This window comes from Tenrec ecaudatus, chromosome 13 (genome assembly GCF_050624435.1).
Source record: "Tenrec ecaudatus isolate mTenEca1 chromosome 13, mTenEca1.hap1, whole genome shotgun sequence".
In the NCBI taxonomy this organism is placed as follows: domain Eukaryota; kingdom Metazoa; phylum Chordata; class Mammalia; order Afrosoricida; family Tenrecidae; genus Tenrec; species Tenrec ecaudatus.
The window spans coordinates 403,036-427,812 of NC_134542.1; the positions used below are offsets into that span (position 1 = coordinate 403,036).

At 52.3% G+C, this 24,777-nt stretch overlaps 1 protein-coding gene across 1 annotated transcript in view; it reads left to right on the plus strand.

Moving 5' to 3' along the window:
• The window catches only part of LOC142424768 (contactin-associated protein-like 4), a 129,015-nt gene that overhangs the window by 65,958 nt on the left and 38,280 nt on the right, over positions 1 to 24,777 (plus strand). The window contains exons 8-13 of the mRNA XM_075530106.1: positions 386 to 535; positions 4,978 to 5,149; positions 6,789 to 6,895; positions 9,473 to 9,592; positions 12,948 to 13,145; positions 13,969 to 14,125. Coding sequence (XP_075386221.1) covers positions 386 to 535; positions 4,978 to 5,149; positions 6,789 to 6,895; positions 9,473 to 9,592; positions 12,948 to 13,145; positions 13,969 to 14,125 — 904 coding nt within the window. The remainder of the gene's footprint in view (positions 1 to 385; positions 536 to 4,977; positions 5,150 to 6,788; positions 6,896 to 9,472; positions 9,593 to 12,947; positions 13,146 to 13,968; positions 14,126 to 24,777) is intronic.

Consider the following 24,777-nt stretch of genomic DNA (forward strand, 5'->3'; position numbering starts at 1 on the left):
GGGAGACTCGAGGTCAGGGGTTCTCACCCTTCCTAATGCCGCGACCCTTTAATACGGTTCTTCATGTGGTGGTGACCCCCCAACCATACAATTATTTTCCTTGCTACTTCCTGTCATTTTGCTACTGTTATGAATCAGACGACCCCTGTGAAAGGGTCGTTCGACCCCCAAAATGGTCCAGACCCACAGGTTGAGAACTGCTGCTCTAGATGTTCCCACTTCCAGGGTCCACTACACATGGAGGTGAACCCACACCCTCCTTCCACACAGAGGGGGCGGGCTCCTCGGTTTCTGCACTTGATGATCCAGGCTCATACCACTGTTGCCTCATCCTCACCAGGCCTGTGGGTGATGGTGTCTCTTTTACCTGGTGCTGGTCCCGCAGGTGCTGGGCTGAATGATGGACAGTGGCACGCCGTCTCTCTCGTAGCCAAGAGGAATCACCTGAGTTTGACAGTGGATGACGACATGGCCTCTACCGCCCACACTGTGGTTCCCGTGGAAATTGATTCAGGAGAAACCTATTACTTTGGAGGTGAGCAAGGGGGCAGGGATGTCTTTAACCAAGTCATGATTGCAGGTTTATCTAGATAAGATCAGTGGGATAAACAATCCAGAGGAGAAAACAACCGGACCGATTTCGGGGGAGGTGGGGGAAAGGAAGTGGGTGTTAACAAACCCAGGGTCAAGGAAACAAGAGATCTAAAATCAATGGCGAGGAGGGTGTAGGAGGACTGGTAGGGCTTGATCAAGTGCAATGTAACCGAGAGAAATTACTGAAACCTGAATGGAGGCTGAACATGGCAGTGGGACAGGAGGAAAATAAAAGGAAATAGAGGAAAGAACTAGGAGGCAAAGGGCATTCATAGAGGTCTAAATACAGGCATGTACACAATGTAAATATATTTATATATGACAATAGGGAAATAGATCTATGTACATATATTTATAGGTTTAATATTAAGGTAGCAGATGGACATTAGGCCTCTACTCAAGTACTCCCTAATGCAAGAACACTTTGTTCTAATAACCTGGCATTCCATGATGCTCACCTTCCCAACACAATCACTGAAGACAAAGTGGGTGCATAAACAAATGTGGTGAAGAAAGCTGATAGTGCCTGGCTATAAAAACATATAGTATCTGGGGTCTTGAAACCTTGAAGATAAAGAACACGTGGCCATCTAGCTGAGAAGCAACAAAGCCCACATGGAAGAATCACAGCAGCCTGTGTGATCATGAGGTGTCGATAGGACCAGGTATCAGGCATCCAAGAGCCAGAACAACAAAAATAAAATAATATCATTGTGAATGAGGGGAGTACGGAGTGGAGACCCAAAGCCCATCGGCAGGCAATTGGACATCCCCTTACAGAAGGACCTTAGGGGTATGATGAGCCACTCAGAGTGCAGTACAGCCCCAACGAAACATACACCTTTGCTCTAATTCTTGAATGCTTCCTCCCCCCACTTTCATGACCCCAGTTCTACCTTATAAATCCGGCTAGATCAGAGCATGTATAGATAAGAGCTGGAAACACAGGGAATCCAGAACAGATAAACCCCTCAGGACCAATATTAAGAGTAGCCATACCAGGAGGATAAGGGGGAGATGGGGGGAGAAAGGGGGAACTGGTCACAATGATTTACATATAACCCCCTCCCAGGGGGACAGACAACAGAAAAGTGAGTGAAGAGAAACATTGGTCAGTGTAAGACATGAAAAAAAAATTATCAAGGGTTCATGAGGGAGGCAGCGTGGGGGAGGGAGGGGGAAAATGAGAGGCTGATACCAAGGGCTCGCTCAAGTAGAAAGAAAATGTTTTGAAAATGATGATGGTAACAAATGTACAAATGTGCTTGACACAATGGAAAAAGTAAAGTCATGAGTTTTGAAAGTTATATTATGGGTACTGGAATCCTGGGACTTAGCAAAGATGAAGAACTATGTTGTTTTTAAGCAGCTTTATGGGTGTATAATTTGTCTATCTAAAGAGTGTGATTCAACAATTTTTAGTAAATTTATAGGCTGCGTGCCCAACACCACTGTCCATTTTTAGAATATTTCCATTTCTCCTAAATAAGCAACTCACATCCATTCAAAATCAAATCCTAATCCCATCCCCAATCCTAGACAGCCATTAATCTTTTTGATTTTCTCTTTTTTGTCTGAGCATTTCATATAAATGGAATAATTCAATGGGTTTTCTCTTGTGTCTAGGGCCTTTTATGTACCATAATAATTTTGAAATTTATCCACATTGTACATGCCATTTCGCTGTGTGTTTTCTATATTTCTAAAATATTTTTTCTCCCTTCTTCCTTTGTAGTCTTTTGATTCTTTTGCCTATTTATTGAATGATTGCTTTATAAATGTTGTTTCCTTAGTGACTGCTGTAGAGATTAAAATTCACATTTTTAATTTTCTTACTCTGTAATTCATATTAATTCTGGCAAGATATAAAAAAACTGCTACAATGTCATTCCACTTTTTTCTTTTGGATATTATCAGCACAAACATTCTATGTTATAATCTTACTATACTTAAATATTAACATGTAATATTTACATTACATTTAAATGGCTAATATGTTTACTAATGAATACATAATAATTTATTACATTATGTTTCTGTACTATAATTTTACTGGGTTAAAATATTAATATGCAATTTTTTAATTCCATTTAAATGTTAAATGCAATATTTTATATTTAATATATAATAAGTTTGAGTTCTGCAACCTTATGCCATTTGGATTTACGAGAAGAAGAAAAAGGGATAAGAGGCCATCTTTCACACCCATTTTCCCCTTCTCCCAGCTCTTCTTTGTGAGGACTTCCTTTCCTTTTAAGAAGTAGGTTTCCTGAGCACAGAATGAATTTTGACCCTTTGACTATGCTGTTCCAATGCTTCCTGGCCTTCCTTAGTCCAGATAAAAAGTCTGCCGTTGATTGTCCAATGCATTCAGAGTATAATGTGTTGTTTCCCTCACTGCATCAGGACCCTCTTTTCGCCTTTGTCTTTAACTGTCTGGCTGTGCAGTGGCGTCAGCTGGGGGTGTCTCTGTGATTATCCAACGTGCCTTTGGCTGAGGTTCTTGCATCTGCAGATCATGTTTTTCAGGCAATTCAGTCATTAAAATTTCATTTTTCTGCTCCTTCCTCTCTCTCTTCTTGTATCAATTGTCTATTGTTTTCCACAAGCAGTAGGCAGCCCTGATAGAGTTGTGGGATAAGTGCTGCACTGCTACTGGCAAGGTTGGCAGTTCAAATCCATCAGCAACTCTGCCAGAGAAAGACGAGGCTGTCTGCTCCCCTGAAGATTTACAGACTTGGAAACCCTAAAGAGCAGTTCTACTCTGTCTTACAGGGTTATTGTGGATTAGATGAACTTGATAGCAATGGATTTGAGATAGGGAGGGAGGGAGATAGGGCGATAGATGACAGATAGATACGTGGATGACACATGACAGACTATAGATCAATAGATAGTTTATCCCTCATTTTGAGACTTTCATAATCTACTTACCTTTCCTTCCTTCTTTCTCTGGTGCAGATCCAGATAAGAGTTTCCAGGCATCAATCTGAGTAAAGAAAATATTTTTGTAAAACTCCTCCACCAAAGGTGTTTATTGGTAGGCTGGTCCTTCGGGCTGAGAACCACAGTGGTGGTGGGGTGGGGGGGGGGACGGTTCTTGGTCTCAAGTAATCTCATTATAGCGGAAGTGGTCCAGATGGAAGACAGCAGAGCTCTGTACCCACCGCAGGGGGATCAGGCCATTGTTGTTTTTGTTACACTTTCCCCATAGACCAGGGTCCTCTGTGACGTGTTCTCCAAAGGGCTCCCCTGAATCCAGCACCCGTCCCTACACTTATCCCATCATCTCAAGGGTGCCTGACATCAGAGCCCCTCAAACCCCAGTGGAGTCACACTCGGGCTCCAGGCACTCACACCCTCCTCTTCTGATGGCCACCTGCTCAGTGAACCTGGTACAAAGACCTCCAGTAGTAAGTCATCTGCCACCCTGAGAGGAGCTGGCCTTCCAGGACAAACTCCAGTGATGCAGGATTGAGCTTCCTCCAACGTCTGTACATCCCAGACCTTCCACCGGTGACTCCGGCCACGATGCCCTCCATGAGATTGACACACTCTTCTTGTCAGTGGCAGTGCACTCAAATGCATCTGTCTCTGCTGTCCTTCCTGATGGCACTCCATGGTTGGCTCATGTCGTTTATTCTGGGCAAGTGAAGGAGTATGGTTAATGAGAAATGGAAATTAACAGAGTGGCTACTATTTCTAGCAGGTAATTAATTGTTGCTCAATGTTTTGTGGAATTAATACTCTTACAGGCCCAATATATTAAATGGTGACAAGGTTGTAGACACCAATTCAAGCTGCAGCATGCCCTGCCTGGAGACGAGAACATAGTCATTGTTTCAGGGCAACTGAACCTGATACTGCAAGACTGCACACTGGGGTACATCATGGGGGTTCGCGATGGGGCGATGTGATGCGATTGGTACCCCCACAGGGGCTCACAATGAATGATGTGCTGTGATGGGTCCCCCACGGGGATTCAAGATGGGACAATGTGCTGCAATTGGCCCCCCAACACAGCTTCCTGAGAAGAGGAAGCATCCGGGTGGTGGCTGTCATTGACTGATGTTGAAGTCTGTCCAGTGCTAAATCCATGCACATTTTCACTTTTCCCACGCCTGATGGCCATGCTGCAGGGGCTCTTTTCCCTTTGGGCTGCAGGAAAGGAGCATGCCTTGATTTTGTCAGAGCCTTTCATCTTAGCCCAGCTCCGTCCCTCTTTCACAAAGGAACAGGGAGACCGTCCTGGCAGTGGAAGGGCCTGGACGTCTCAGGAAGCCAGAGAGGAGGGAACCACCACTGTGTTCTGTGCCAGTGTGCCCTGCAGCAAGGTATCCTGGTCACCACCTTGCTCTGATGTCTGCTCCTCCCACCCAGCAGGGTGCCCTCCATTGGGCTCTGGACCTGTGTGTGCACTGGCCCTCCACAGCTTCCAGGGCTGTCTGAGGGACATCTCCATCAATACCCAAGAGGTGGACCTGATTGCAGTGCAGCTGGGGTCCCAGGGGAACTTCAGCGACCTCCAGGTAGACAACTGTGGCATCCTGGACAGGTAAGGACCGTGTTCAGCAGAACATCCCTTCCCCTGAGATGCTGATGGCAGCTCACCAGGAAGCACACAGCTGGGGGTGGGAGTGGGGTGGGGGGCTCAGGGTCATTTCTCTCCCCACCCTCAGCTTAGCTACACCAGAAACAGCCCAGTCCTAGTTCTCATCTTTCAGAACAAAAATGTGACTGGTGATTGTGTAAAATGCCGGGGTGCAAATGACAACATTCGGGTGGAAGGGGAACAGGCTGGGAACTGTAGCTCCGTGAGAACGTGGAAGTTCCCAGGGTGGAAGACTTCACCTTCGCTCTACTGCTCACGGTAACTTGGCTCTTCGGACAGGACACGTGTTCTGCAGACGGTCCGCTGAAGAGAGCAGCGAGGCTGCATCGGGGTCTCTGAGGAATCACCAGTCACTGTTGTGGCCACTGGCTTTAGTATTCTGCAAACCCTTCTCTCCATACTAGGCTTCCAGTAAACCCCGACACATAATATTCAAAATCAATTTTAACAGTGTTAATGGATTTCTATGACACATAGGAAGGGTTAACATAAAGAGAGATTTGTTGTCACGAAAATGCGCATGCCTTATGATCAATTCACGGCTAAGGGTGCTATCCAGCAACCCAGATCATTCACATGTTACATCTTCACACATGAGTATGCAGACAGACCCGAACCCTCCCATATGAGCACATGTGTCATACAATGGAGAGCTTACCCTGACATCTGAGAATATGTGCAAGCGTCATTGCAGGGCTTGTTTTACATGCTCAGATTTCAGACAATTTTTACTTCTTTGTATTCTTGGAGATAGTTTGATTATTTCATAGTGAATATTTACTTTTTATAATAAAGGAAATTAGTAGGACCCTGGCCGATTGGAATTCGATGACATCCTGAAAGTGGATTTTCAGGAAAGCAGATGGCACAGTCCCCGCTGAGCACAGGGAGCTGTGGGTTTACTGGGGCTTCTTGGGAGACACAGGTGCATAAAGCTTTCATCCCCAATGGCCTTTTATTCAAAGAGTAAATGGGAGAATTACACCGATGGTATGTGAGCCCCGACTCCCAGCCCAGGCGGGCGGTGTAGCAAGGGCCCCTCTATGGCCTGCCACCTTGCTGTGCTTTCCAGTTTCTCCCCCCATCGTCCCTTCCCTTGCATTCCTTCCTTTAGAAATGAAAACAGTGGGACAGTCCAACACGGCAAAGTGCAATTCTACTCTATGTACACATGGAGGGCTAGACTAGCTCCCCAGGACAAGGGAGCGAGAAGCCACCGGTGCCCTGTCACAAATGTGTGGTGATATTGGAGCCTGGCAGTTGCATTACGGTTGAGTCCACAGGGCTGGCACCAGAGGGCCTCTGGCAAGTCTGACTGCTGGGCCTTTGTGGGTACAAGTCCAGCTGCATAATGTTTGTAATGGCGTGTGTTTGCAAAGTGGGCTGGCGGCCCATTCTTTCAAGGTGCCTCTGGGTGGACTCGAACTGCAGACCTTGTGGTTAATAGCACAACACAATGACTGTTTGTGTGCTCCAAGAGCTCCCTTCTGGGGGAAGGAGCCAAATTTACAGCATCTGAAGCCACACTGAATTGGGTGTGTGTGGCCCCAGGGGAAAGAGATGCCTCTGCTTCTTCTTGCAGGTGTTTGCCCAACTACTGCGAGCATGGCGGCCAGTGCTCCCAGACCTGGAACAACTTCTACTGCAACTGCAGCGGCACCGGCTACACGGGCGCCACATGCCACCACTGTAAGCCCCATGCCGCAGCCTGCCCTGTCAGTCTGTCCTGGCTGCTGGGGATCCGTTCGGTTGTGTGCACGGGTCTCTGCATGACAGCCAGGACCTGGCAAACAGCATTCGGTCACTTCCGGAAATACCCAAACTGGCAGAAAAGGAGAAAAGACAAAGGGGAAATATGTGGAATCAAAGTAAATGCAATCAGAGAGAAAAGCACGTTGCTAATTATGATCTCTTGTCTGGGCTCTTGAATCGGGCAGTCGATTTGGTTGAGCTTCCTGGCAGCAGCATAAGGCATGTCGTCATTAATGTTCCCCAAATGAAGTGTCTCCAGAGAAACCTTGGCAGGAGTGGCCTAAATGCTTTGGGAACACATTTCCTAAAAAGACCCTTACTCCCATGGTATGACTTAAGGGTGATGATGATGAGATTGTGAAGATGAGGATGAGGACGGGTTGGTGTTAGGGATGGTAATGAGGATGATGGTGAAGATGATGATGGGTGGCATTGGTGGTGTTCGTGGCAGTGATGATGGTGACTGATGGTGGTGAGGATGATGGTGGAAATGATGGTGGTGGCGATGATGGGGTGGCGTTTGTGGATAGTGTTAGTGGTGGTGATGATGGTGACAGTGGTGAAGATGATGGTGGTGGTGATGATGATGGGGACAGTGGTGAGGATGGTGAAGATGATGGTGGTGGTGATGATGGTGGTGGTGATGATGGGGGTGTTGGTGGTGTTCGTGGCAGTGATGGTGGTGGTGATGATGGGGTGGCGTTTGTGGATAGTGTTAGTGGTGGTGACAGTGGTGAGGATGGTGAGGATGATGGTGGTGGTGATGATGGGGGTGGTGGTGGTGTTCGTGGCAGTGGTGTGGTGGTGATGATGATGCTGGAGTGAGGATAACGGTGAGTATGATGGCTGAGGATGACAATGGCTGAGGTAATGATGGTGATGATTGTAATCGTGATAATGGTGATGATGCTGAGCATTATTCCTATATGTTAAGGACTTTTTACAAGACAGGCTGGTTTTAATGCCTCGTCTGTGTTTCCTAATTCAGTCCGCAAGGCAGCTCTAAAACGTAGGTGCTAGTACTGAAATGCACCTTCTCCTTCTTCATTTTGATGAGCGTTTGTCAAACTCAGCATCACTAACATTTGCAGCCCAGTGACTGCTGGGGGAGGGGACTGGGGGGCTCAGGGTTATAGCAGCACCCCTGGCCCCCGGCCATTCAAATCCAGTGGCACTACCACCACATTCAGTGGTGGTGGCCGAAAATGTCTCCAGGTGGCCTTGGGTGTCAGAATCATCAGCCCCAAATCAAAGCCTTGGTGTGATGCTTGCGCTTTTTGTCTAATTCGATCCTTATGAAACGCGCAGGAGCAATGACTATCATGATACCCTTCATGGGGGAGGGGGAGGGTTTGGGGGAGTTTATGCTCATGGAGTGGGCTCAGAGGGGAGGTTGGGGCCAGCATCTCAGCCCTGGAGAGATTAAGAGTCTCAGAGGTCTCTGTGCAGGCAAGGGGAGGGGACAGCCCTCCTCACTCCTCTCAAGGGACTCTCCCTGCTCGCTTTCACCTGCAGAAAGGTTGAAGGGGGGAGAGTCGGGGACTCGGGGGACCAGGGGTTTGTTTGGGAGCCCGGCCCCACCTCTCTCCTCCCCCATTCCACCTGCACAGAGTCCACATGAAGCAGGCGCTCCTGGGCGCTGAGATAGGCCAACGGGCCTTGAGTAACCATCCTCAGCAACTCTTCTCGAAGTAAATATGATTTCGAGAACTCAGAAAACACTCAGGAAATTTATGGGTATTCCCAACTATGACCCTGATTAAGCTAATGATTGAGTTGCCTATACTGTGTGGTTCTCAACAGGTCAGGCTAGGCCTGTGGAATTTGGCAGGCCCAGCAGAACTGACGGGCATGGCTGCCTCCCGAAATGAGGCTGACTGGTCAGGCCTGGCGTGAAGGCCTCACAGCTTCATAACTCTAGCTTGGGGTTGGGGGAGCGGGGAGTGGGGAGATGTGGGCAGCTCTGCATCTATATCGGCGATGGATGGAGAGTTTACGCATTCCGTAGCACGAGGCACCCAGTGACAACACATTAAAACGGGCAGCTCTGCGTAGTCACCCTCGATTCTCAGTGGCTCGGTGTGTGCCGGAGAAGAGCTGAGCTTTGCGGCTGCTCAGGATTTTCAGGGGCGGGCTCCTTGGAAGTAGACCCGAGGCCTGTCTCCTGAGCACCTCAGGCTGGGCTGGTCAGCAGCCAAGGGGCCCTTTTCCAGCCCTGGAGAAAATGTCTGAGCCATCCTCGACACCAAGCCCCGCAAGGTGAGACAGTTGTAGTCACCTTAGAAGGATGAAAAGTATGTGAAAATATTTCCCATGTGTGTTTGTTCTACCAAGTTAAGTATAATGCCAGGCACACGTATGGAGAATCCCTGTATGTGTTATATGTTAGCTGTGGCCACGCCTTTGCTGGGTGGGCAAGCAGAACAAGGGGCTCAGCTTATCCTTGTCTCCCACCCCAATGCTGAGCTTGGCGTCCGCCCGGTCCCCCTTCCCACGGGAGATGCTTCTTTGCAGCCCTCTACCAGCAGTCCTGCGAGGCCTACAAGCACAGAGGCAACTCGTCAGGGTTCTACCACGTGGACCCCGACGGCAGTGGCCCCCTGGAGCCCTTCCTGGTGTTTTGTAACATAACGGGTGAGTTACCATCCTCTAACACAGCGCCGTCATTCACAAGGTAGGACCGTGCTCGGCTGGCACCTGGACTCGGACACACCGTGACGTGGGTACTGTTGTCAGGTGTTGGTGAGTCAGCCCTGACTCACAGCTCCCCAAGGGGCAAGAGGCTAGCACTGTCCCTGTGTGGCATCATCCTCACCAAACATGCTCGATCAATCACTGGAGTCACCGTGTCGGTCCATCGTATTCAGGCTCTTTCTCTGGATCATGGACCCTCTTCGTTTCCAGGCATGGCGGCCCTCAACAGAGCATGGCACCTACTGATGACACATCCTCAGTACATGAGACCAGTCTCCTCATCCTTGCTTCTAAAGAAGCTGGCTGTCCTTCCTTCCAGACGCACTCACTCAATCTCCCGCCTCCCGCAGCACATGCGGTGCTCGCCCCGGCTCCAGCAGTCTTCCTTGGCCTTTCTTAGTCACTGGGCAGCTCTCGTACACATATGCAGGTATTCAAAAGGAGGCTTTTGCGAAGCTCACCTCAGTCTTCAAAGTGACAGCTTTGCTCTTGAGCACTGTGAAGAGGCCGGTGCCGCAGGCGCGCCGGTGCGGTGCACAGTTGGACTTGGTAGCCACTGGACTCATGGGTGTTGGTTGTGAAGCAGACGAACATGAAGCCCTTGGTGACCTTGATCTCTTGGGCATTTGTCATATGTGGCTCATTAGTGCACTTTTTTAAGGGTTTTCATGTCCTTCACATTGAGGTGTAATCGTACTGAAAGCTACAGCTTCTGGGCTTTCTCAGTAACACATGTCCTTTTCACCTCAAGCTAGCAAAGTTGTACCATCTGAATAGCACAGGCTGCTAGTGGATCTTTCTCCCCTCCTGACCCCATCCACTTCTTCAGAGAGCCCAGCTTCCAGGACTGCTGCACCGCACGCAGATGGGCGGTGATGCTACCCTCACTTACCCCTTCCCTCACTTCAAACCAAGCCATGGGACTTTCAGCTACCTCAAGTACACAGGAAAACTGGACAATGGAAAGTTGTTCTGCTTGAACAACTGGCTCTTAGTCTATGCACAGGTTCCACGTGAGCCCAATTAAATATTCTGGAATCCCCATTCTTCACAATGCTGCCGATCCACACAGCCAAGCACTTTGGAATAGTCAATTAAACGTAAGTAAGCCTCTTTCTGCTATTCCCTGCTTCCAGCCATGATCCATCCGACATCAACAATGATATCGCTCATTCCAAGTCTTCTTCTGAGTCCAGCTTGAATTTCTGGCAGTTTCTGGGGATGTGCTGCTATCAACATTAAAAATATATAATCTTTGATAAGATTACACTTGCACGTAATATTAGTGGTATTGTTCTATAATTTGAGCATTCCGGGTCACCTTTCTTTGGAAGGGGCACAAACATGGATCTCTCCCAGTCAGTTGGCCAGCTAACTCCCTTCCAAATTTCCTGACATAGACGAGTGAGTGCTCCAGTGCTTCATCAGCTTGTTGAAACGTTGCAGTGGGCGTTCCATCCATTCCTGGAGCCTTGTTTCTGGCTACTGCTGTCAGCACAGCTTGGACTTCCTCCTTCAGTACCATTGGTTCTTGATGATACTTCCTGAAAACTGTCGACCAGTTCCTTTTGGTAGAATGACTGTGTGCTCTTCCAGCTTCCTTTGGTGTCCCATCATTCTTCGATGTCTTGCTCACAGAATCCTTGAATATTGCGACTCAAGGCGTGAATGTTCTTCAGTTCCTTCAGCTGGCGCAGTGCTGAGTGGTCATCCTTCGGCGTCTAACTCCAGGTCCTTGCAGATGCCATTACAATGCTTTCCTTGGTCTTGTCAAGCCATACTTTGCATTCTTCCATTCGTCTCTTTTAGATCTTGAGCCTTTCCCTTAATTTGACTACAGTATGCTTGTGTTAGTCTGGGTAAACTAGAGAAACAAGTCCACGGAAATGCATATATGTATAAGATAGAGTTTTATATCTAGGGTAAGTGTATATTCAGAAAGCATCCCGACCCAGTCCAGTCCAAGCCCATAAGTCCATGTTGGCACAGTAAACCTTAACTATCTCAATGCTCAACAGCGAGTCTCAGTCTCCTCTGACATCCACTTTGGTTCTTGTTTCTGCTGGTTTTTACCATCCACCATTAACCAGCTTCACCCCTGCTTAACCTTCAGACCATGTAGACAGGGCATGTTCTGGGTGGTATGACCATAGATCTTCCTGCCTCTTCAGTGTCTTTTCCTTCTGCCTGCATGATGCCCTTGATGTTATACCACAACTAGTTGGTCTTCAGTTTAGTGTGTCACATCTGTCCTTGGAATTTAGGTGGCAATAACATAATTCCTGGGCATTTCATGGCCATTGAGTCAATCCCGACACATAGTGGCCCAGTGGGGCAGGGTAGAACTGCCCCTGAGGATTTCTGAGAGCGCCACTCCTATGGGAGTAGATGTAGCTCTGCAATTGAAAGGGACACCTGCACTAGGGGGCAGCCCTCTGGGCTCCCTACAACCTGGTAGAACCCAGCGACTGAAGGACCTGCTCAGCGGGGTGTTGTTAGTGAATGTGTACTTCTCTCAACGTTCCTTTCAGAAGTTACAACATGAAAATCCATCATTTTTCCATAATTACTTGCCTGCATGTGCTCTGTGGAATGTTTAGCAACGATGCTCTTCCCATGAAATCCGACTAAAACTGAGAGACACTGCACCAAGAGACGTTGCGCGGCTGCTTTCCCCATTAGAACAGAACAAAGGAAAACATGGGTGTGGGCCAGCGCCGCGAGCACTCATGTCTACAGGCATGTATGAGTGCACGGTCACGTGTGCACCAGCAGACAAATATGTCCATGTCCATGCGTGTTTCTGTGTCCCCTAATCAGGACTCGGCCCCCAGGGTCGATCCTGCTCTTTACCTGCCGCCGTCTATCCCATGCTTGGGGATGGTGAGGCGCGGGCCTTTTAGCCAAGTCTAGGGCCGCAGCCTGGGGGTATACACAGGAACAAGCTGACACTGCTGAGCCCTTGGTCTAAGGACTTGGTGCCAGGACCTGGCCTTTCCTGTGAGGGGACCAACAGGTTTGGCTCAAACTGATGGGCTGTCCCTGTGTCTCCTACCCCGTGCCAGGTCACACATCCAGGTCACCAGCTCTTCATTTCTATCAAAGTTTGGGGAGACTAACTGCCCTGATTTTCGTAACTCCCCAGTTTTGAGAGTTGTGAAAGGGTCACCTTAGAGACTGAGCAGTTCACATCTGCAGCTCCCCCCGCCACTCCCCCATGTAGCCACGTAGATTCCACCGGGGGTGGGGGTGGGGGCAGAACTGAAGTGGTCTCTCCCTCTTGTCCTCCCCCCAGACGCCCCGTGGACTGTCCTACAGCCCAACAGCTCGGCACTCATGCGGTTCCAGAGTGCCGGCCTGGGGCGGCCCCACATCGCAGCCTTCCAGTACGCAGCCAGTGAGGGGCAGCTGCTGGCCACCGTGTCCCGTGCTGCTCACTGCCAGCAGGAGCTAGCCTACCACTGCAGGAGGTCCCGACTCTGGGACGGGCCAGGTGTGCAGGGGCCCCAGTGGGTGGGGACTTCCATGGGAATATGTAAGGGTGTCCCCAAGAGTGGATTGTCCCCCTCTGCGGGCTAGTTGCTTGAGGAGAGGCCAAGCAGAGGCCTGGCTGAGGGGAGCCTTCCCCGTGCCCCACCCCCAGTCCTGTTTCAGAAGGTGTGTTCTCTCTCCACCACCACCCCTGCCCCACTGGGTCCCACAGCCCTCCACTCTGCCTCCTCCCCCCGCTGCCTCTGTGTCCTCCCAGGAAGCCTCAGGGTGGCTCATTCCAGCTGCAGCCTCCCAGGTGTGGACGCTGCTGCTGCAGGACTCCTGCCTGCTCAGCGCAGAGCCCACCTCACCAGGTCCAGGAACCAACAGCCAGGGCTGCTGCCCACCCACTCTCCTGGACCCCCATGTGGAAGCAGATCCCGCATTCTGCATGAGCTTCAATGAGCGCCCTGCCCACCCCCACTCACTGTGAGGGCTGAGGGAGTCAGAGCTTCAGGCCCTATGCCATCTGGCCATGTGTCCACAGGACCAGACTGGTCTCCAGAGGCCAGTTCCAATGCCCGAGGCAGGGCATGCTCCTGGGATGTGCCCTCTGCAGCTCCCACCCCTACCTCCCCGCCCTCCCCCAGCCCTCTCCCCACACACTCAACAGCTGAGCCTAGGTGATTTCAGGACATGGGACTCTGGCAGAGCCTGTGATGTTGGGGTGGACGGTTTCCTATGCAGACTGGGTGTCTCTTCTCTCTGGGTGCCCCTGGAACAGCTGGGAGAAAGAGGTGGCTTCATCGGGGTGGTGGCCTTCACATTTCTCATGTGTCTTTCAGGTGGTGCTCCACTGAGCTGGTGGGTGGGAAGAACCAATGAGACCCATACCTACTGGGGCGGCTCCCGGCCTGATGTGCAGACGTGCGCTTGTGGACAAGCAGGGAACTGCCTGGACCCACGGCACTTATGCAACTGCAATGCTGACCAGGATGAATGGTGAATTTCCCATGGTTTTTCTCGGCAGGGCGCGGTCTTGTGAGCATGATCGTGTGTCTGCTCAGGCTAGGTGAGGAAGGAGATGCCTGTCAGTGTGTCTGGCACACTTGGTGACAGGGTATGACACTGTTCATCTGAATCCTGAATGCTTTCATCAAGGACTTGTTCTCTGGTTTCCCTCCCTCCTTCTTTCTTTTCCTCCTCCCTCCACTCTCCTTCCCTTCATCTCTCTCTTTTTTCCTTTCTTTTTGGAGGGTCTTTTTCTTATTCTCGGCACTTTGCTGTGGACTGTGTCAAAGGTACAAGCAAATGGTGACAATAGCATTAGTGAGCCCCATGGACCCGTCACCCAATCACCACAGCCACCGGCACATATTTCTCTTGTATAATTGTCCCTGTCATCTAGTGCCAGATCCTTGTGGTGAAAACCCCCCACCCATCATCCACCTGTGACATGTTATAAGTGCACCCGGATTAATCCGTTGTAAACGTGCAGATTGTTCCTGTTCAATATGACAATAGTCCCATCGGGTTAAAAAAGCTTTCATTCAGCCTGCTTACATCCAGTTTGGAGCTTGCTTGCTAAAAGGACATCTCTTCTACAATGATTTCCAAAGAGGATCCTGTGAAGTGTTCCTTGGTGGGACAGATACAGTATGGAGGCCCAGGGAGACTAGAGTGTCAAGGGATCTGAGGGCTCCAGGGAGCACTATTAGGGTGTTAAGGGCTCTGAGGAGCCCTGTGATCCAACCTCCCCCAGGGCGGGCCTCGGAACTGTTAGCAGCTCCTTGCTGCTGCTGCTGCTGCTGCTGCTGCTGCTGCTGCTGCTGCTGCTGCTGCTGCTGCTGCTGCTGGTTCAGAAGTGAAAAGCCGTGCCCCAGGGCTGCCACACCTGGGAGTGCAGAGTGCCAAGGATGTAACCAGGCCCTCTGCATTTGCTCTACAAGAGAACTGCCTGGTGCTGATGAGAAAATCAGTGAAAACTGAGAATGTATTAATTGCACTTGAGACTAAGCATGGAATGCATATTGATTTTTTTCAACAATGTTTTTATATCTCTGATGTGTGGATAAGAATGTATCATCCGGTCTAAAACTTCCCATCTGGCTCGAATGTCTTGAGATGCATTTTCACACTGCCTTGGTGCTTCTGGGGGCTGGAATTCAGCCGGGGCAGGGGTGCCAGCAGCACAAGCCAAACCCCCCCCACCCCTCCGCCACCGTGAAGTCAATTCCCCTACAGGAAGGAGGAGGGTTGCCCTGTGAGTTTCCCAGATGGTCACCCCTACCGCCTCATCTTCTCCCGAGGTTGGGCCTGTGGTTCCCGGGCCAACTCGTAACCCAGTATTCCACCAGGTCCCAAACCACTCACAGAGACCCTCTCAGTCTGCTCTGACCGCAGACATGTGCTGTGCTCGAGTCGGGTCATGCAGAACGAGGTCACCGTCTCTACAGGGTGGTGTTCCCTTTGTCCCCTGAACCCCACTGGAATGGTCGTGGGGCAACGGGAAGACGGGCCTGGAGACTCCCTTGGAGGAAAATCCACATGGAATGTGCTAGTCTTTTAGAGACGCCTGCTCACATGATGTACATGTCCATCTCCTCCTACTCGTCCTCTGGTCCAGCATCACCCCGCCCAGCCAAACAGCCTCCGGTTTTGCTGACTGAGAACTTGCCCTGTGTCTGAACCTTCGGCGTTGCTGTGGAGGAGGCCTTGGGTACAGACTCCTACCAGTTTTGCTGTCTGGCCCCTGAGAATCCAGTTGCTGACCTCTGGCGGGCCTGCCTGGGCAGCAAACTGGGGGAGGGACAGCAGACTCAGAGATGACCATGTGTGGAGTCCATCACGTTCTAAGGACCCACCTCCTGCCATGTCCCTAGTGGCCACAGGACCCTTGCTTCATAAGGCAATGTGGAAGATACTGGGGAGCGGGGGGCAAGGTTGATGGGCAGGTGTGGTAATTACATAATCTGGTGCCAATTTGAGAATATTAAGAGTAAAGGGGTGGAGTTTAGCCTGTCAATCAGGTTGCAGCTGGATGACCGCATTTGGAGGCACTATGGAGATAAATAACGCAAGACCCACTCTCTCCCTGTGAGACAATCCTCTTGACAGGCCACATGGAGCGAAGCTGATGATAGCCAGGGCCCTGGAGCTGGAAGAGCCATGTGGAGATCCACACCAGCCAGAGGTGCTTCCACCGTCACTGGATCCACAAGACTTTAAACCCACTGGCCTTCGATCTTCCTGCATTCAGCATCATTACATGGCTGCGTGAGTCTGAAGAAGAATTTCTAGACTAGTATTGGACATATGGGCTAATATCAGACTTATAGACTTGATCTGGCCTGGGCTGGGATGTTTTCTTAATATATAATTACTCTTTATTTAACACTCTTTCCTATACACACATGAGTGTCTATGAATTTGCTTCTCTGGTCTATCCAGACTCACAGAGCAGAGTAGTACTGTAGTGCAGAAAGACATAGCATCAACAACGATGAGCTGACCCCTGGTACACATCCTCACAGGAAGCCAGGTGTGTCCAGCAGGCAGCAAGTCAGCGTGGTCTCCCAGGCCCCTCAGCTCCAGGTTGATAACCGAGAGAGAAATGGCAACAAACCTGACTTCTGGGAACAAGTCGTGGGGATGTGGGAACCACGATGGAAAATCCTGACCTCGACCCAGTCTCAGACCCAGAACCTGATGCCCAGGCAAGACCGGAGGAAGAGTGCATTCAGTATCGGCCAGCGCACACGTGGACCTGGCCCTGAGGCCTGTGCTCATTCCCAGAGAGCCCTCCCTGGGAAAGGACACTGGCCCTACTCCAGGGGTGGGCTGTCGGATGAGGATGATGACCCTGGTGTCAGTATATGGGAAATGTACCCTGGCCCTGGGGCCAACGAGAATGAGTCCCATTGTGACCTTTTGCCAAGCACTCTAGATCAGGAGTGTGTGATCTGAATACAGATAAGGGAAGAAAGGAAGCCTGCCTCCCACTTGGCTCCCGCTCTCCTCACACCCACACGTCTATCCAGACCTCTGCCCACTCGGCTCCCACTCACACACGCGCACGTCTATCCAGACCTCTGCCCACTCGGCTCCCACTCACACACCCACACGTCTATCCAGACCTCTGCCCACTCGGCTCCCACTCACACACGCGCACATCTATCCAGACCTCTGCCCACTCGGCTCCCACTCACACACCCACACGTCTATCCAGACCTCTGCCCACTCGGCTCCCACTCACACACGCGCACATCTATCCAGACCTCTGCCCACTCGGCTCCCACTCACACACGCGCATGTCTATCCAGACCTCTGCCCACTCGGCTCCCACTCACACACCCACACGTCTATCCAGACCTCTGCCCAGTCGGCACCCACTCACACACCCGCACGTCTATCCAGACCTCTGCCCACTCGGCTCCCACTCACACACGCGCACGTTTATCCAGACCTCTGCCCACTCGGCTCCCACTCACACACGCACACGTCTATCCAGACCTCTGCCCACTCGGCTCCCACTCACACCCACACGTCTATCCAGACCTCTGCCCGCTCGGCTCCCACTCACACACCCACACGTCTATCCAGACCTCTGCCCAGTCGGCACCCACTCACACACCCACACGTCTATCCAGACCTCTGCCCACTCGGCTCCCACTCACACACGCGCACGTCTATCCAGACCTCTGCCCACTCGGTTCCCACTCACACCCACACGTCTATCCAGACCTCGGCCCACTCGGCTCCCACTCACACACGCGCACGTCTATCCAGACCTCTGCCCACTCGGCTCCCACTCACACACGCGCACGTCTATCCAGACCTCTGCCAACTCGGCTCCCACTCACACCCACACGTCTATCCAGACCTCCGCCCACTCGGCTCCCACTCACACCCACACATCTATCCAGACCCCTGTCCACTCACACACCCACACGTCTATCCAGACCTCTGCCCACTCGGCTCCCACTCACACACGCGCACGTCTATCCAGACCTCTGCCCACTCGGTTCCCACTCACACCCACACGTCTATCCAGACCTCGGCCCACTCGGCTCCCACTCACACACGCGCACGTCTATCCAGACCTCTGCCCACTCGGCTCCCACTCACACACGCGCACGTCTATCCAGACCTCTGCCAACTCGGCTCCCACTCACGCCCACACGTCTATCCAGACCTCTGCCCACTCGGCTCCCACTCACACACGCGCACGTCTATCCAGACCTCTGCCCACTCGGTTCCCACTCACACCCACACGTCTATCCAGACCTCGGCCCACTCGGCTCCCACTCACACACGCGCACGTCTATCCAGACCTCTGCCCACTCGGCTCCCACTCACACACGCGCACGTCTATCCAGACCTCTGCCAACTCGGCTCCCACTCACACCCACACGTCTATCCAGACCTCCGCCCACTCGGCTCCCACTCACACCCACACATCTATCCAGACCCCTGTCCACTCACACACCCACACGTCTATCCAGACCTCTGCCCACTCGGCTCCCACTCACACACGCGCACGTCTATCCAGACCTCTGCCCACTCGGCTCCCACTCACACACCCGCACGTCTATCCAGACCTCTGCCCACTCGGCTCCCACTCACACACGCGCACGTCTATCCAGACCTCTGCCCACTCGGCTCCCACTCACACCCACACGTCTATCCAGACCTCCGCCCACTCGGCTCCCACTCACACCCACACATCTATCCAGACCCCTGTCCACTCACACACCCACACGTCTATCCAGACCTCTGCCCACTCGGCTCCCACTCACACACGCGCACGTCTATCCAGACCTCTGCCCACTCGGCTCCCACTCACACACCCGCACGTCTATCCACACCTCTGCCCACTCGGCTCCCACTCACACACGCGCACGTCTATCCAGACCTCTGCCCACTCGGCTCCCACTCACACACCCACACGTCTATCCAGACCTCTGCCAACTCGGCTCCCACTCACACCCACACATCTATCCAGACCTCTGCCCCCTCGGCTCCCACTCACACCCACACGTCTATCCAGACCTCTGCCCACTCACACACCCACACGTCTATCCAGACCTCTGCCCACTCACACACCCACACGTCTATCCAGACCTCTGCCCACTCGGCTCCCACTCACACACGCGCACGTCTATCCAGACCTCTGCCCAGTCGGCTCCCACTCACACACGCGCACGTCTATCCAGACCTCTGCCCACTCTGCTCCCACTCACACACGCGCACGTCTATCCAGACCTCTGCCCACTCGGCTCCCACTCACACACGCGCACATCTATCCAGACCTCTGCCCACTCGGCTCCCACTCACACACGCGCACGTCTATCCAGACCTCTGCCCACTCGGCTCCTACTCACACCCACATGTCTATCCAGACCTCTGCCCACTCGGCTCCCACTCACACCCACACGTCTATCCAGACCTCTGCCCACTCGGTTCCCACTCACACCCACACGTCTATCCAGACCTCGGCCCACTCGGCTCCCACTCACACACGCGCACGTCTATCCAGACCTCTGCCCACTCGGCTCCCACTCACACACGCGCACGTCTATCCAGACCTCTGCCAACTCGGCTCCCACTCACACCCACACGTCTATCCAGACCTCCGCCCACTCGGCTCCCACTCACACCCACACATCTATCCAGACCCCTGTCCACTCACACACCCACACGTCTATCCAGACCTCTGCCCACTCGGCTCCCACTCACACACGCGCACGTCTATCCAGACCTCTGCCCACTCGGCTCCCACTCACACACCCGCACGTCTATCCAGACCTCTGCCCACTCGGCTCCCACTCACACACGCGCACGTCTATCCAGACCTCTGCCCACTCGGCTCCCACTCACACCCACACGTCTATCCAGACCTCCGCCCACTCGGCTCCCACTCACACCCACACATCTATCCAGACCCCTGTCCACTCACACACCCACACGTCTATCCAGACCTCTGCCCACTCGGCTCCCACTCACACACGCGCACGTCTATCCAGACCTCTGCCCACTCGGCTCCCACTCACACACCCGCACGTCTATCCACACCTCTGCCCACTCGGCTCCCACTCACACACGCGCACGTCTATCCAGACCTCTGCCCACTCGGCTCCCACTCACACACCCACACGTCTATCCAGACCTCTGCCAACTCGGCTCCCACTCACACCCACACATCTATCCAGACCTCTGCCCCCTCGGCTCCCACTCACACCCACACGTCTATCCAGACCTCTGCCCACTCACACACCCACACGTCTATCCAGACCTCTGCCCACTCGGCTCCCACTCACACACGCGCACGTCTATCCAGACCTCTGCCCAGTCGGCTCCCACTCACACACGCGCACGTCTATCCAGACCTCTGCCCACTCTGCTCCCACTCACACACGCGCACGTCTATCCAGACCTCTGCCCACTCGGCTCCCACTCACACACGCGCACATCTATCCAGACCTCTGCCCACTCGGCTCCCACTCACACACGCGCACGTCTATCCAGACCTCTGCCCACTCGGCTCCTACTCACACCCACATGTCTATCCAGACCTCTGCCCACTCGGCTCCCACTCACACCCACACGTCTATCCAGACCTCTGCCCACTCGGCTCCCACTCACACACCCACACGTCTATCCAGACCTCTGCCCACTCGGCTCCCACTCACACCCATACATCTATCCAGTCCTCTGCCCACTCGGCTCCCACTCACACCCATACGTCTATCCAGACCTCTGCCCACTTGGCTCCCACTCACACACGCGCACGTCTATCCAGACCAAAGGTTTGAACAGCTCTCTCGGCTCAGTGAACAGCTGCAAACTCTCTCTGCTTCATCTGCCCTGGGCTCCCTAGGGTGCCTTCCAGAGAAAGGTTCGGCCCACACGTCCCTTCTGAGTGGATCGGCCAGGCCAGCCAAACATAAGTGGAGTGGTCAGCGCTGGAGGTTGTGGCCACTGCGTTTTAAATTCCAAACTTGACAGAGCTTCTGAGGGCACAGGTTGGTCATGGGCTCACTGTGGATAAGTTCTTAGGGAACAGAAAACGGCTCTGGTGGGAGAAAGGCCAGGACAGTTGTGCCCAGGGATTGTTTTCCGTCACCTCATGGTCTGCTCCTCCTTTGTAGCCAGGCTGCCTGCCCTACAGGGTCTCACTGGGACACCCCATCCACCCTTCACCCTGATCTTGGCCCTTGAGACCCCAACAGCACTGATGGAGCATGATGTAAGTCCCTGTGGGTGGCCACGGACCGCTCCAGGGAGGGCAATAAAGGGTTAAGGTGGGCACAGGCCCACGAGGAGGCTGCGCCCAGACTCAGAGCTTCCCATTGGGAGGTTTTGTGTAATTAAGGCTTCAGTGACTTTGTGGTGATACTGTTGACTTACCCTTGGAGACGAGGGCTGGGAAGTAACACTTGGAAAGGGAAAAGCCAAGTGGAAGCTCCTAACCTGTCCACACTCCTGGCTGCCATCTGTCCACGCTCCCCCCAAGGGACAAGTGAGGGAAGAGGACTGTTCCCTTGGAGAGCAGTGGCAGATATCGGGCCACCCTGAAAGCTCTCGCTCAAGGGTGGAGGGGTGCAGGCGCCCCCACAGTGCTCTGAAATCAGTAGTGTGGGCCTGTGTAATGGTGGTCGGTGATGGCAATTCTGTGAATTGAACAAGGAAGCCAGAAAATGACCCCGGGGTCTAAGACAGACAACCAAAGGACCGGAGACCAGTCTGAGACATGGCGCTGATACAAGTGTGGAGGGAAAGAGGGGCCTTTTCCGAGGAGGACCCACACACAGAAAGTGAGCCCAACATGGCTTCACCCGTGAAACCCACTGTACGGAGCTTTCTGGACAGCATGCTCAGACAGGGGAACCTTGCCTGCACCCAGGACTCCAAAGGCAACTTGCATTTGACATTGGCCTTGTCCTCCAGCTGCAGGCGTTCAGAGAGATTATAGACAGATATTGTGTCTGTTGAGTTGTCCCTCCCCTCGCCATTTCGGTACTCCATATTTCCCCTGAGGCTTTGCAAAGTCACTTTCAAACACAATACCCTTTACCCAAAAGGCATCTGTATGCGTCCCCTAAACGGAGGGTGGCATTTTATAGCATCACAGCACGATGAACAATATCAGGAAATTAGCATTTATGCAAAGCTGTTTTCTACCCCAGCATCCATATTATAATTTCTCCAGTTGTCCTAATAACGTTTTTTGTGGCAAAGGAAAATTTTTCATCATATACTGAATCTAATTGCCCCATTTCTTTTATTGCCTAATCGGAGTACTCCTTTGCATTTTATGATGGTGATACTTTACGATGGTAATAGTTTATGATAGTGATCCTTGAAAAAATAACACCGCGTGTTGTGGCAGCTTGGGGTTCCATGCTTGTTCACAACCACTTTCTGCATTAAGCTTGTTGGGCTCTCTGTTGAGATGGCACTACGTTTCTGCACTTGGCAGCACGCACGACATCTGTCGCCCGGAGCTGCCTTATCCAAGAGGAGCAGACACTGAGATCTGCTAGCCGGCTGCTCAGGAATGTTGTGGGCGTCCTCACACGCATCTCTGGCCCTTTCTGCTGTGTTTAACCCTGAATGGTGCCATCTCCCCCGCTGTTGCGAAGGGACTTTCCTGGTGGCATGAGTTCCTTGGTGTGGCCTTTTGCCTTTTTGCCTGGTGGTACTGTCAGGGTCAGTGGTTCAAACGCCCCAGTGGCTCCATGGGACCAAACTGAGGCTGTCGGCTCCGGTCAAGATGCACAGTCTCCCAGCCCGACGTAAGGTCACTGGGAGTTGGGCTTGACACCACGATAGGAGTTTGCTGCTGGCTGTGGGTCTTTGGAAAAACCGCACTAGGGAGTGAGTCACCTTCATGCGATTTCTACACCAGAGGGTTTGTGATCTTCGTCCAGATGGATTACGTTTCCTGGGGAAACAGTAATCCACATTTGCATGGGTCCTGGCTCCTGGCTGCAGCCTCTCCTATGATTGGTATGCAAGACATGGTCAACAGACCATGCAAATGAGGTGAGCAGTCCCTACTATGCGAATCAAGTGTCTGTGTCAAGTGTCTGTGGTCTACTATGCAAATCAAGTGTCTGTGGTCTACTATGCAAATCAAGTGTCTGTGGCAAATCAAGAGATTGGTCAGTTCATGGTCCTGTTGGGAGTGCCACACCTTGAAACTTACAAGGAGTCTGTGTAAGCAGCTAGCCCTCAGAGGCTTAGAGGCAGAAGAGAAGCAGCAGGACAGACGATGCTGAGAGAGAAGGGGAGATAAGGGCACCCTACGAGAGCTGTGACATAGGTTGGGAATGTAGCCTGAAGGCAGCCAGAGGCTGGGAAGAACCCAGAGGCAGAGTTTACCATTGACAGGGTGGAGGGGAGCCCGTCCTCAGGGGTGAGAGGCATTGAGAGAGGTCCCGAGGGACACTGAAGAAGGGAGACTTTGTTTACAAGTTGTAGCCTTTTGACCTTGGTACCAAGGTGTACCCAGGTCGGTGAGACATTGCAGAGAATTGCCAAGCCTCCACAGGGAGGAGTGGGCATGAGGGGACAAGGTTTGGGGAGGGTGGTCAGCGACAAAGAAGTGGTGCAGCAGCCACTTGGAGAAGGAAGACTTTGGACATACGTTAGACCCCGGGCTCCTGTTTGTGCCATTTGATCTCTTATGTTTGCAGTTCTTTGTGCGCGTCTCCTATGCTGGGTGTCTGCACACTGGTGGGTGCTCCTGGATAGGAAGGTACATGACGGTGTGTGTTTTGTTACTTACTTCCTGGGAGCCCGGGTGAGGCCATGATTGAACCGAAGGTGAGTCTGGCCTACCAGCTGCTCTAGTTAAATGACACCCCAGTACCCCTGTGGAGCAGGTCCACTCTGCCCACGGCCACTGAGCAGGTACACAATTTCCTGTCAACTTGAGGGTATTAAGAGTGAAGAGGTGGAGTCTAGTCTGTCAGTCAAGTCACAGCCTGATGATGCCTTCTGGTGGGTGTGACCTACTCATGAGGATTGGGGGGACTTCCTCTCTTTCTCCCTGGAGATGGGCCACACACTCTCTCTCTCTCTCTGCCTTGGTCTTCCCACTGAGCAGCCTCACATTCAGAGAGCTGGGGGAGTCACGTGGAGACCCTTGCCCGTGCTGAGATGCTTCTACCACCACTGAATCCACAAGACTTTCCACCCACTAGTCTGTGATCCTCCTGCATTCAGCGTCTGAAGAGGGATATATAGACTAGTATCTGACATATGGGCTAACATCGGACTTATGGTCTTGGACTGGGCTGGGATGTTTTCTCAATATGCAATTGCTCTATGATATTAAGCTCTCTCTTACACATATATGAGTATCTCTGAACTTTTTCCTCTTAGTTAAACCGGTCTAGCACAGCTGCCCTGAGTTTGCTGGTGGTTTAATGCAGTTCCCCGGGTGTGCACTGCAGATCCAGGTGGTCACTCCTCTCGTCCAGCAGTGCTGGCCAGAGCTCGGGCTCTCTCGGTGGTAATTGCGGGTATGCTTGCTGGGTGATCTCATGGCCCCGACTCAGAGGTGCTGGCTGTGGGACTAAGATTGTGCATGGGTAGAAAAACGTATCAGAGACTTAGACACAGGTATAGGCTATGTCATATGAGAA